Source organism: Pocillopora damicornis, chromosome 7 (genome assembly GCF_964200805.1).
Source record: "Pocillopora damicornis chromosome 7, jaPocDami1.2, whole genome shotgun sequence".
NCBI classification, from domain to species: Eukaryota; Metazoa; Cnidaria; class Anthozoa; order Scleractinia; family Pocilloporidae; genus Pocillopora; species Pocillopora damicornis.
The window spans coordinates 15,660,591-15,674,706 of NC_142676.1; the positions used below are offsets into that span (position 1 = coordinate 15,660,591).

The following is a 14,116-nucleotide window of genomic DNA, read 5'->3' on the forward strand; positions in this document are numbered from 1 at the left end:
AATCTACAAAAGTTTCTAACGCACGTGGACAGACACTATTCGACTCATTAAAACCTTTTGTTTGGTGACGTTCCTGTTGCCGTTGTCGTCGTGGTTTTCTTAAACTCCCTATTATTAGTAGTGCAACTGATAAAATATGAACCGAGCTGTTGAGGAAATAATTTCCCTTTTAGCTGTGTTTCAAGCTTGATCATTTAAAATACAAATAAAGAAGAAAGCTTTTATTAGCTTCTCTATTTCATAAAGGTTGTTTTTATTCTGATTTGCAAAGTGTTCAGCATGTCCACAGTTCTACTTCCTCACACTCTCAGTATAATTTTTATTCGTAACTGGTGAGACTGATAGATATTCAGTTTGTTGTTGTTCATCGTTCTCTCTATTTTGCTTCCTCTCCGATTGTAAGAACAGCCTCTGTTTTTCTGAATAACAACTTATATTTTTTCTCTTGAAGATCTTCCTTCCGTCCATTTATGATCAGAACCATTAAAAGAAATGCCATAACTTATGTTTGAATTGTCATGTTAATTAATTTCCTTTCAAAACTTTACAGTAAACTCTCTCTCTCCCCTGACTACGAAATACACTTTGACTGAAATATATCTACATCTATATCTCAATACTCAATTCTCCAAACTACCATCGCAAGAACTGTATGGCAGACAGTAGGAAGAATAGCTAATGAGATCTTGGGAGTTAAAGGGTTAAGTGGCATGTAAAAACGAGTGCGTGGGTTTGATCGTGGTATTCAAACATCGAGAAACAAATGAAAGCAAGAGGCCGCCCTTTGGGTGATAGCGAAGTTCTATAAAAAGGATTAATTTACCTTTCGATCATTCCCCAGAAAATATTAATACCAGGAGAATAACACTCATACCATAAATTTTTATGAAGCGTAATATGTATCAGCGATGTCACGAAATATAAATTTAATCAGTCGTTTCCAAACAACAGAATAGAATAGCATCTCATTTCTCGCCCCCGGCTGAAGTTCGAAAGAGTATAACAAAGTGCATCACTAATCCTGATCAAATGGATTTGATTCTTAATCAACTAACATTTCTGCCTTTGTTTTGCCTTCTTTACTTACAGATACTTACACTGTCACAACTTGCTCTAAGACTACAGGCAACTCTATGGACAGGAAAGTGCTTGTCTGATTGTCTCCTTTACTTCTTGCCTTACTTCACTAATCTTCCAACAATAGAGAAACGGGTTCAACGAAGAGTTTAAGAAAACTAAGGTCACAACGCCTTCTAAGACTAGAAATTCAGAAGTAGATAGTCTACCTTTCGGTAAAAGTGTTACGGCTACACCGTATGGAAGATAGCAAACAGCGAATGACAACTGCACCAACAGTGCACTGTGCAGTGCCTTTCTGTATCTCACTTTGTTCAGTGGAACTGGTTGGCTTGGCTGTTGTGGGACTTGTACCTGTGCTTGATTTAGGCTGTGGTGGAGACGGTAAAAAATTGTTGTGTACGAGACCGTCGCTGTTACTAGACACAATGGTGTAACGATATGACTTGTCCAATAAGCTATACGGTGATCCACAATGTAAGATGCCCCATGCAGAATCGAAACAATCCAGAACGTGATGAGAATCAAATATATTCGCTTCGAATTCACAACTTGTCTGTTTCCCAGTCCCAACAACAGGACGAGAAGTCTGTCCACACTTATTGCAGTCATTGTCAAGAGAGAGACTGCTGTTAGAATATAACCTGCCACAAAATAGGTAACTACCGCATAGCGACAAAGATTCCAATCTTCGTGGAGCAAGAACAGCCAATACATAATGGCGGAAGGCTCAGCAATCAGACCAACACAGACATCAGTTGTTGCCAGACAACGATACATAAGTTTGGATGGCGAATGTAGGGAAGAATCCTTATGAAGGGCGACCAGGATCAGAGTATTACCGACAAATGTAGTAATGGACAGAAAAATGTTGGTTGTTACGAGAAATATCAGTGGCATGCGTATTTCATCTACCCATCCTGCCACGCATCGTAGTTGTATAAAAGTTTCAGTTTGTTTTCCGGCATCCGATCTTGATAAGTTTTCTTGCGCCATTATTCCCAATATAACGTTCCTTACACATTTAGACTCGTCAGCTTGTATTTCCGAGGTCGGACCAGGTTTTTAGGACAATTTACATATCAGGACTTTTCTAACAGCTGGTAATAATCTTATCAAACCTGTAAAGTCAATGAATTATAAAATGTTAAAAAAGCCTACTTACGCCGCGATATCCTAAACCGTATATCCTCCACCACGCCTCGGGCGGTACTCAAGACAGAGGGCACAGTTTTTCCCAATACGGACCTCCCGGCTGGTGAATAACATATATATATATATAGAATGTAACCTGCCACAAGATAGGTAACTACCGCATAGCGATCTTGAATAAAGGGTCCCATAGGGTCTTGAATAAAGCGTTGAAAACGGAAGCACATTCTCCATTGTGCAAATTATATATATATATATATATATATATATATATATATATATATTATATAACAAAAAGGAAATAGCGGAAGAGATGCTTTCGAATGGTTTTTGCATAACTTACAATCTCTTCATTAGCAAACGAATCGCACAGAACTTCCTCAAGCTAAAACATTAACATATCATTCATACGTAAATTCCTTGCATAAATATCACATAGAACACACTTGTTAAACATTACGAAACATTACAAAATACATTTGTGGAGGACACAAGGATCAGAGCAATCCCAAGAAATACAGTTATGAAGAGAAAGATGTAGAATACTGAGGTAAATATCAACTTTTGAGAATTTCATTCGTCCAACCTGTAACACACCTTAGTTGTTCAAATGTTTGGTTTCTTAAAGTCTTGAGTTGTTTCTATGGTCTCCTTTTCAACTGCTCTCATTGATAATTTTCTTCTCCGTTTATATTCCGTTTATGCTCTAGTTTCGGTTGAAAAAAAGATTATTCAACCCAAATGTTTACGTTACGGAACTTCTAATTTCTTAGGAAGATGTATACCTCATCATTAATGAGACAGTCTGGCAGTTGTTGCTTAATTACAGTGCCGCTGGCATTATGTTTTAATAAGACAGTGTTTTTATAGTATTATGTTGATATTCAATTCTTTTTTTTCATATTACCTTGATGGTATATTCCCTTAAGTTTCTTATGAAGCTATTTTTGTTTTGATTACTTTGTCCGTTTTGCGGGAAAAATACTTTTATTTATCAACGGAACTTCACGTTTATTGGAAGCTTTTGGTTTTTTCTTTGTCCTTTCAATTGTGAATAAGAACAACAAAAGATTGCACTTGTATTATAATGTGTCTGAAAATACATCGTTTACAAGCTCAAAACATTTCAAGTTAAATAAAGCTGCCTCTTTTCTTGCGAAAAATTCATGATCAGAGATATATTGTTGCTGTCAAAAATTATCTGTCGTGTGTATACAACTGTCACGAAAGAAAATCCCTCCTTCTTATGGATAGAGCGTGTACAAAATTGCCACACTGTGTTGCAAATCGGGTCAGTTTGTGTTCATTCAAAGGGCGCGAATATTAGGGGAGAAGTACTTACTCCAGGATTTACGGTATCCTCGGAAATAATGCCTATGACTTCCGCAAACGAAAACAATAAACAGCTTCATCAATACGCATCTGTTTTCCTTATGAATAGACTGGCCCAATCCTTGTCAAAATTTGTCATGTTTGATAAGATCATGACTAGCTATTGAATTATCACCAGAGAAAAACATTGACATGAAAATGTATACCAAAAACTTGAAACGATCTCAGAAGAAACGACCGTCCTTGCGGTCTGAAATACACGCGGATGTCAAAATTAACCCTTTTGATGATGTCTGAAAACAAATATGAAATACTGGCAGAACAGGAATGCGTGCCAGGATGGGAAAATAAAATACATGTGTCAATAACTATAATATTCTTCGCAACAACCAACATTTTTCTGTCCATCACGGAACATGATGCGATACAGAAAGGTAGTGTTCAGTGCACTGTGGGTTCAGGTATAACATAAGTCGTTTATTATCTACCATTCGGTATTTGGCTATTTTATTTTTCATATATTCTTTCTTGTTCTATTTCTTTACACTGGTAATTCTGTCGTCAGTTAAATAGTCTAGGTATCATGGTTGAGCGTGAAAGCACCTTATCTTATTCCCAGGTTTAGAGAACAGCTAACTTATCTTCAGTGGAAAGAAAGGAAAACTCAAGTTGTTACATTAACAGTCCGTATTTTTCCTGATAACATCTGTTGAATGTGTATTAGCGAATTTAAGAAACGACGACGGCGACGCTGTGGACAACGTCGGTTAAAAAGTGAACCGTCATTTTAAATACGAATCTCGCGATACTCGCAAGTCATTTAGTTTGTTTTTCACTGTCAAAACTATCTCGAAACTGAATAGGGAACACAGCGTTAAATAATAAATAAAAATTTAAAAAATCAGCCCTCGTTGCTTACGCTTAGCAGTTAGGACAGCAACGCCAAGGAAACTTCGATTTAAAAATGAATATATATTTTAAGTTGGAATTTCGCGACTGACTGAATATGTTTATCATCTCTTACGGCGCCACAAGTTAACCTCAGCATAACATATGAGAACGGCGTTGAGTTCCAAATGGAAACTTAAATAATCTACCGTCGGGGTTTCCTTTCTCGGACCACGCAAAGTTTGATGATTTCACGTTGTTACTTTGTAGAGGACGGCTAAGAAATGTCACAGTTTTAAAACGCACGTGCTGAGCTATTGTTGCGCTCATTAGACCTTTTGTTTTGCCACGTTCTCGTTGCCGACGTGGTTTGCTAAAGGTCCCTATTGTTTTGCAGAGGACTCAGAGAAATCTACAAAAGTTTCTAACGCACGTGGACAGCCACTATTCTTCTCATTAAAACCTTTTGTTTGGTGACGTTCCTGTTGCCGTTGTCGTCGTGGTTTTCTTAAACTCCCTATTATTAGTAGTGCAACTGATAAAATATGAACCGAGCTGTTGAGGAAATAATTTCCCTTTTAGCTGTGTTTCAAGCTTGATCATTTAAAACACAAATAAAGAAGAAAGATTTTATTAGCTTCTCTATTTCATAGAGGTTGTCTTTATTCTGATTTGCAAGTTGTTCAGCATGTCCACAGTTCTACTTTCTCACACTCTCAGTATAATTTTTATTCGTAACTGATGAGACTGATAGATATTCATTTGTTGTTGTTCATCGTTCTCTCTATTTTGCTTCCTCTCCGATTGAAAGAACAGCCTCTATTTTTCTGAATAACAAACTTATATTTTTTCTCTTGAAGATCTTCCTTCCGTCCATTTATGATCAGAACCATTAAAAGGAGTGCCATAACTTATGTTTGAATTGTCATGTTAATTAATTCCTATCAAAACCTTACAGTAAACTCTCTCCCTCCCCTGACTACGAAATACACTTTGACTGAAATATATCTTTATCTATATCTCAATACCCAATTCTCCAAATTACCATCACGAGAACTGTATGGCAGACAGTAGGGAGAATTGCTAATGAGATCTTGGGAGTGAAAGGGTTAAGTGGTATGTAAAAACGAGTGCGTGGGTTTGATCGTGGTATTCAAACATCGAGAAACAAATGAAAGCAAGAGGCCGCCCTTTGGGTGATAGCGAAGTTCTATAAAAAGGATTAATTTACCTTTCGATCACTCCTCAGAAAATATTAATACCAGGAGAATAACACTCATACCATAAATTTTTATGAAGCGTAATATGTATCAGCGATGTCACGAAATATAAATTTAATCAGTCGTTTCCAAACAACAGAATAGAATAGCATCTCATTTCTCGCCCCCGGCTGAAGTTCGAAAGAGTATAACAAAGTGCATCACTAATCCTGATCAAATGGATTTGATTCTTAATCAACTAACATTTCTGCCTTTGTTTTGCCTTCTTTACTTACAGATACTTACACTGTCACAACTTGCTCTAAGACTACAGGCAACTCTATGGACAGGAAAGTGCTTGTCTGATTGTCTCCTTTACTTCTTGCCTTACTTCACTAATCTTCCAACAATAGAGAAACGGGTTCAACGAAGAGTTTAAGAAAACTAAGGTCACAACGCCTTCTAAGACTAGAAATTCAGAAGTAGATAGTCTACCTTTCGGTAAAAGTGTTACGGCTACACCGTATGGAAGGTAGCAAACAGCGGATGCCAACTGCACCAACAGTGCACTGTGCAGTGCCTTTCTGTATCTCACTTTGTTCAGTGGAACTGGTTGGCTTGGCTGTTGTGGGACTTGTACCTGTGCTTGATTTAGGCTGTGGTGGAGACGGTAAAAAATTGTTGTGTACGAGACCGTCGCTGTTACTAGACACAATGGTGTAACGATATGACTAATCCAATCAGCTATACGGTGATCCACAATGTAAGATGCCCCATGCAGAATCGAAACAATCCAGAACGTAATGAGAATCAAATATATTCGCTTCGAATTCACAACTTTTCTGTATCCCAGTCACAACAACAGGACGAGAAGTCTGTCCACACTTATTGCAGTCATTGTCAAGAGAGAGACTGCTGTTAGAATATAACCTGCCACAAAATAGGTAACTACCGCATAGCGACAAAGATTCCAATCTTCGTGGAGCAAGGACAGCCAATACCTAATTGCGGAAGGCTCAGCAATCAGACGAACACAGACATCAGTTGTTGCCAGACAACGATACATAAGTTTGGATGGGGAATGTAGGGAAGAATCCCTATGAAGGGCGACCAGGATCAGGGTATTACCGACAAATGTAGTAATGGACAGAAAAATGTTGGTTGTTACGAGAAATATCAGTGGCATGCGTATTTCATCTGCCCATCCTGCCACGCATCGTAGTTGTATAAAAGTTTCAGTTTGTTTTCCGGCATCCGATCTTGATAGGTTTTCTTGCGCCATTATTCCCAATATAACGTTCCTTACACATTTAGACTCGTCAGCTTGTGTCTCCGAGGTCAGACCAGGTTTTTAGTACAAATTTACATATCAGGACTTTTCTAACAGCTGGTAATGATCTTTACAAACCTGTAAAGTCAATGAATTATAAAATGTTAAAAAAGCCTACTTACGCCGCGATATCCTAAACCGTATATCCTCCACCACGCCTCAGCCGGTACTCAAGACAGAGGGCACAGTTTTTCCCAATACGGACCTCCCGGTTGGCGAATAACATATATACATATTATATAACAAAAAGAAAATAGCGGAAGGGATGCTTTCGAATGGTTTTTGCATAACTTACAATCTCTTTATTAGCAAAACGCATCGCACAGGACTTCCTCAAGCTAAAACATTAACATATCATTCATACGTAAATTCCTTGCATAAATATCACATAGAAAACACTTGTTAAACATTACGAAACATTTCAAAATACATTTGTGAAGGATAAGAGCAATCCCAAGAAATACAATAATGAAGAGAACCCACCTGTAACACACCTCAGTTGTTCAAGTGTTTGGTTTCTTAAAGTCTTGAGTTGTTTCTGTGGTCTCCTGTTCAATTGCTCTCATTGATAATTTTCTTCTCCGTTTATATTCCGTTTATGCTCTAGTTTCGGTTGAAAAAAAGATTATTCAACCCAAATGTTTACCTTACGGAACTTCTAATTTCTTAGGAAGATGTATACCTCATCATTAATGAGACAGTCTGGCAGTTGTTGCTTAATTACAGTGCCGCTGGCATTATGTTTTAATAAGACAGTGTTTTTATAGTATTATGTTGATATTCAATTCTTTTTTTTCATATTACCTTGATGGTATATTCCCTTAAGTTTCTTATGAAGCTATTTTTGTTTTGATTACTTTGTCCGTTTTGCGGGAAAAATACTTTTATTTATCAACGGAACTTCACGTTTATTGGAAGCTTTTGGTTTTTTCTTTGTCCTTTCAATTGTGAATAAGAACAACAAAAGATTGCACTTGTATTATAACGTGTCTGAAAATACATCGTTTACAAGCTCAAAACATTTCAAGTCAAATAAAGCCGCCTCTTTTCTTGCGAAAAATTCATGATCAGAGATATATTGTTGCTGTCAAAAAATTATCTGTCGTGTGTATACAACTGTCACGAAAGAAAATCCCTCCTTCTTATGGATAGAGTGTGCATAAAATTGCCACACTGTGTTGCAAATCGGGTCAGTTTGTGTTCATTCAAAGGGCGCGAATATTAGGGGAGAAGTACTTACTCCAGGATTTACGGTATCCTTGGAAATAATGCCTATGACTTCCGCAATAAACAGTTTCATCGATACGCATCTGTTTTCCTTATGAATAGACTGGCCCAATCCTTGTCAAAATTTGTCATGTTTGATAAGATCATGACAAGCTATTGAATTATCACCAGAAAAAAATATTGACATGAAAATATATACCAAAAACTTGAAACGATCTTAGGAGAAACGACCGTCCTTGCGGTCTGAAATACACGCGGATGTCAAAATTAACCTACCTGATGATGTCTGAAAACAAATATAAAATACTGGCAGAACAGGAATGCGTGCCAGGATGGGAAAATAAAATACATATGTCAATAATTATAATATTCTTCGCAACAACCAACATTTTTCTGTCCATTACGGAACATGATGCGATACAGAAAGGCAGTGTTCAGTGCACTGTGGGTTCAGGTACATCATAAGTCGTTTATTATCTACCATTCGGTATTTGGCTATTTTATTTTTCATATATTCTTTCTTGTTCTATTTCTTTACACTGGTAATTCTGTCGTCAGTTAAATAGTCTAGGTATCATGGTTGAGCGTGAAAGCACCTTATCTTATTCCCAGGTTTAGAGAACAGCTAACTTATCTTCAGTGGAAAGAAAGGAAAACTCAAATTGCTACTGTACATTAACAGTCCTTATTTTTCCTGATAACATCTGTTGAATGTGTATTATCGAATTTAAGAAACGACGACGGCGGCGCTGTGGACAACGTCGGTTAAAAAGTGAACCGTCATTTTAAATACGAATCTCGCGATACTCGCAAGTCATTTAGTTTGTTTTCCACGGTCAAAACTATCTCGAAACTGAATAGGTAACACAGCGTTAAATTATAAATAAAAATTAAAAAAATTAGCCTCCGTTGCTTACGCTTAGCAGTTAGGACAGCAAAGCCAAGGAAAACTTCGATTTAAAAATGAATATATATTTTAAGTTGGAATTTCGCGACTGACTGAATATGTTTATCATCTCTTACGGCGCCACAAGTTAACCTCAGCATAACATATGAGAACGGCGTTGAGTTCCAAATGGAAACTTAAATAATCTACCGTTGGGGTTTCCTTTCTCGGACCACGCAAAGTTTGATGATTTCACGTTGTTACTTTGTAGAGGACGGCTAAGAAAAGTACACAGTTTTAAAACGCACGTGCTGAGTTATTGTTGTGCTCATTAGACCTTTTGTTTTGCCACGTTCTCGTTGCCGACGTGGTTTGCTAAAGGTCCCTATTGTTTTGCAGAGGACGCAGAGAAATCTACAAAAGTTTCTAACGCACGTGGACAGACACTGTTCTACTCATTAAAACCTTTTGTTTGGTGACGTTCCTGTTGCCGTTGCCGTCGTGGTTTTCTTAAACTCCCTATTATAAGTAGTGCAACTGATAAAATATGAATCAAGCTGTTAAGGAAATAATTTCCCTTTTAGCTGTGTTTCAAGCTTGATCACTTAAAATACAAATAAAGAAGAAAGCTAACCTATTTCATAAAGGTTGTCTTTATTCTGATTTGCAAATTGTTCAGTATGTCCGCATTTCTACTTCCTCCCACCCTCAAGATAATAATTATTCGTAACTAATGAGACTGATAGATATTCAGTTTGTTGTTGTTCATCGTTCTCTCTACTTTGCTTCCTCTCCGATTGAAAGAACAGCCTCTATTTTTCTGAATAACAAGCTTATATTTTTTCTCTTGAAAATCTTCCTTCCGTCCATTTATGATCAGAACCATTAAAAGGAGTGCCATAACTTATGTTTGAATTGTCATGTTAATTAATTCCTATCAAAACTTTAAAATGAACTCTCTTTCTCCCCTGACTACGAAATACACTTTGACTGAAATATATCTCCATTCTACGAAGATTTTACAGGAAGGAACCTGTTTTGTTTAATCCTGTTTTGTTAATCGCACGAAATATTCACTGCGTTGAAAGGCGAAATTACTTATATAAGCATTTCCACGCATGTTGGAAATACGACTTTCTTTGGGTTAAAGTAGATCAGTGAACTTCTGTTTATTTTAGATAAAGTTGAACTTGATTTGCGAATCGCAAAATGGAATGATGGATGTTACGGTTTTAATTTCCATGTTCCCTAAATTTCAGAAAAATCTGGTTGAAATAAATTTTAGGATTGCGTGAATTAGTAGAAATAAATAGATCGGCTTTTAAAGTTTCCCTCGGAGCCATTTTCCAGTCAAGATTAGAATCGTAAAAAAAAAGATGCCATCTTTTTAATTTCTGTGTAAATTAGGCGGTTTATGTTTCAAAATCAATTTTGTCTATCCTCATGCTATAAATACCAAAGCCAGATGGAGGTGCTTTTTCCATAAGAAAAAATCCTATTGAGAACATCTGAGATCTACTATGATTTGAAACACAACTGTGAAGCTCTCATCTGATATCAAATTAAAACACTGGAAATCGTTCTCAACGTACTTTGGGACTCCTGAGGGTCGTATAGGAGCGAAAAGAGCACATCACTAAACGTGATCGAACCAATTTTTAGTCTTAGTCCACTTACAGCTTATTTTTTTCAAAGCCTGCCTTACTGGCGGATAACACTTCCAGAAGTTGCTCAGTCCCAGACTACATCTTCATACTGTTGTGGACATCGAACTATCCGCCGCTTACTTCCAAAATTCTTCTCCTCTCCACACCACCCCTGAATGTGTTTTAGCTTAATAAAGCGCATCATTGGTTATGATCGAACGAATCAAACTCTAAATCTTCTAACAGCTTTATTTTATAACAGCCCTTTTTTTTGCCAAATAACGGTAACGGATAACACTTCCAGAACTTACTGAAAAGCTACAACTAAGTTTGCGGAAAGCAAAGTGCTCGTCTGATTGTCTCCTTTACTGCTTGTCTCACTTCAGTAATCCTCCAACAATAAAGAAACGGGTTCAACGAAGAGTTTAAGTAAACTAAGGTCTCTACGCATTCAGAGACTAGAAATTCAAAGGGAGAAGCTCTCCCTTCAGGAAGAACAACTGTGACTATGCCGTACGGTAAATAGCAAACTACTAATGCCAACTGCACCCACAGTGCACTGTGCACTGCCTCTCTGTATCGCGCCATGTTGAGGGGAAATGGTTGCACATGCGCTTGCAGCTGATTTTGGTTATGATGAAGGCCGTGGAAAATTTTCATGTACGAGACGGTTGTTGTTATCAGACAAACCCCTATAACGACATAGCTAAACCTGATAGCTATACGGTGATTCAGAAAGGACGATGTCGCACCGAGAATCGAAGAAACAATCCAAAAGATGATAAGAAGCAAATGTGTTCGCTTTAAAGTCACAACTTGTTTGTATCTCAGCCCCAAAATTAGGGCGAGAAGTCTGTCTACACTTACTGCGGTCATTGTCAAAAGGGAAACTGATGCTAGTATAAAACCTGCTACGAAATGTGTGCTTTGCATAAAGAGACAAAAATTCCAATATTCGTTAACTAAGGACAGCCAATACATAACGGCGGAAGGCTCTGAAATCAGACCAACACAGAGATCAGTTGTTGCCAGACAACGATACAGAAATTTGGATGGCGAATGAAGAGATGACTCCTTATGGAGTGCGACTAAGATCAGGAAGTTTCCAAGAAATGCAGTAATGGACAGAAAAATGTTAATGATTGAGAGAGTTATTATTGGCTTGTGTATTCCATCTGCCCATCCTGCCACGCATCGCAGTTGTGCAAGTGTTTCGCTTTGTTTTGCGGTTTCAGAAGATAGGTTCACCTGTGCCATTATTTCCTCAGCAACGTTCCTCATGCTTTTCAATCTGTAGGGAAGCTTGCATCTCCGAGGATCACTTCAGGTTTTTTCATAATTTTCATGTCAGGACCTTTTGTGATAATAACTCATCGACTGGTCACGATCTTGTCACACACGTCAAACGGAAAACGGATGCCTATCAGTTGTAGAATATTTTTTCCAACGAGAAACCGTAAATCATAGAATACGAACGGTGCTCTCTCTTTATTATGTGACCCTTCGATCATTGACTCGCAAGGCAATTTGGAAATTTTGTGCTCGCTATGGACTTTTTAAGGAGAGAGTTTTTCGAGACAGCTGTATGTACACACGATATAGCAATGGTATCGACTTGATCGTATCTCCGGTGCATAATAAATGTTTCGCGCGAAAGCGGGGTGTTTGCTTTACTTGAAATGTTTTGGGCCTAAAAAGGATGCCTCTTTAGACACCTTATAATACTTCTGCAATCATCTGTTTATTGTATTCATGATACAGTGTAAAAAAGGCAAAGAAAAATGAGAATGTTTTACAAACAATTTGACGCTGTCACACAAACTTATTACATAAACTCAACACAACTGAAATGTTGAAAACAAATTGAGCGACATAAGCAATATACGGGACGGTAGACAATGTAACAATGATCAAGATTATTTGACAGAGCAGAATCGGAAATTAACTTTCACGAAAAATCGGGGTTTTTTTAAAAGAGGGCAAGTTTCTAAAGATACTGTGGTGCTACGTCGGTGGAAGAGTATAACAGGGTAATCTAATATTATCAACTGAGTTGATAACGTAAATTGGCCACTGTAAAGAGTTTCAAAGCTGACGTTTCGAGCGTTAGCTCTTCACCCTAACTAAGGACTAACTCTCGAAACGACAGCTTTGAAACTCTTTACGGTGGCCTATTTACGTTATCAACTCAGTTAATCGCACTAAGTTACCCTGTTTCACTCTGATTCGCCCTGACGAAGGGCTAAAGCTTGAAACGTCAGCTTTGAAACTCTTTACGCTGTCAACTCAGTTGATGATACTAAGTTGCCCATTGTTATAAAAGACTGTCATTAGACGGCTAAGAGAAAATTCTATCTCTCATTTTGTTTAGGACTTGTTGATAAAAAATAGACGCATTATTTTCGTTCGAATTTTAAAGCATCATGATGGTGCTAATTTCTCCAAACAAAGAAAACTGTGTAAAGAGGTTGATGAGTTAGCACTATTCACTGACTTCACTAATTAAAATCCTTAATTACATAACAATAAATGAAACTTACCAAAGTATTGAATCAGATAAGAGCAAGTTACCAGTTGCTTTACGATAAAAAGGGTCCATAATATTTATAACAAATATTCTGAAAGTCTAATACACAAATATCATCTTTGAAATCATAGAGAGCTCGCACAGATTCAGCCAAATTGTTTAATCTAATAATAGTTATGCAGTGAACGTATTTCAGTTTATCATTTTTGTGAATCACATTTCTACAACTCATTCACAGTCAGCTCAGTCCATGGACAGCAAAGTGTTCGTCTGATTGTCTCCTTTACTACATTTCTTACTTCACCAATCTTCCAACAGTAAAAAAACCAGGTTCAATGAAGAGTTTAAGTAGACCAGAAATTCAGAAGATGATAGTCTATTTCCACGTAAAACTGCTCTGACTATACCGTACGGTAAATAGCAACCGACTAAAAACCAACTGCAACCGCAGTGCACTGTATACTGCCTTTTCGTATCGTACTACGTTCAGTGAAGTCAGTTGGTTCGGCTGCTGTAGAGCATGCACTTGATTTTTGTTACGATGGAGGCGGTGAAAAATGTTTTTGTACTATAACGTTGCTGTAATAAGGCAAAGTGATATACCGATATGGCCATACCGGACGGCTATAGGGTGATAAAAAAGACCGATGTTCTGTCCACATTTATTGCCGTCACTGTTAAGAGAGAGACTGATGTTATATTATAAGCTGCTTCAAAATTAGTAAGTTCTGCATAGAGACAGACTCCATTCTTCGTGAAGCAAAGACAGCCAATTCATATCGATAGAAGGCTGTGAAATCAGGCCAAGACAAATAACTAATCTGTCTTTGCCAAAGAACGAAACATAAGTTT

At 37.5% G+C, this 14,116-nt stretch overlaps 2 protein-coding genes and 1 pseudogene across 3 annotated transcripts; all 3 read right to left on the reverse strand.

Moving 5' to 3' along the window:
• Positions 1-236: 236 nt before the first annotated feature.
• On the reverse strand, positions 237-2,426 carry LOC149042802 (melanocyte-stimulating hormone receptor-like). The gene has a single exon (XM_089211069.1). The coding sequence runs from the start codon at positions 2,071-2,073 to the stop codon at positions 1,132-1,134; it is 942 nt and encodes a 313-aa protein (XP_089067195.1). The 5' UTR covers positions 2,074-2,426; the 3' UTR covers positions 237-1,131.
• Positions 2,427-5,078: 2,652 nt separating this feature from the next.
• Positions 5,079-6,945, reverse strand: LOC113682472 (melanocyte-stimulating hormone receptor-like; annotated as a pseudogene). The gene has a single exon (XR_016188087.1). The product of XR_016188087.1 is annotated as a melanocyte-stimulating hormone receptor-like (transcript).
• Positions 6,946-10,887: 3,942 nt separating this feature from the next.
• Positions 10,888-12,000, reverse strand: LOC113682476 (adenosine receptor A2a-like). The gene has a single exon (XM_027199642.2). The coding sequence runs from the start codon at positions 11,992-11,994 to the stop codon at positions 11,062-11,064; it is 933 nt and encodes a 310-aa protein (XP_027055443.2). The 5' UTR covers positions 11,995-12,000; the 3' UTR covers positions 10,888-11,061.
• Positions 12,001-14,116: the final 2,116 nt, after the last annotated feature.

What these genes read in the sequence shown, in the direction of transcription:
- LOC149042802 (XM_089211069.1), bottom strand. Translation starts at nt 2,073, where the DNA reads ATGGCGCAAGAAAACTTATCAAGATCGGATGCCGGAAAACAAACTGAA.
- LOC113682476 (XM_027199642.2), bottom strand. Translation starts at nt 11,994, where the DNA reads ATGGCACAGGTGAACCTATCTTCTGAAACCGCAAAACAAAGCGAAACA.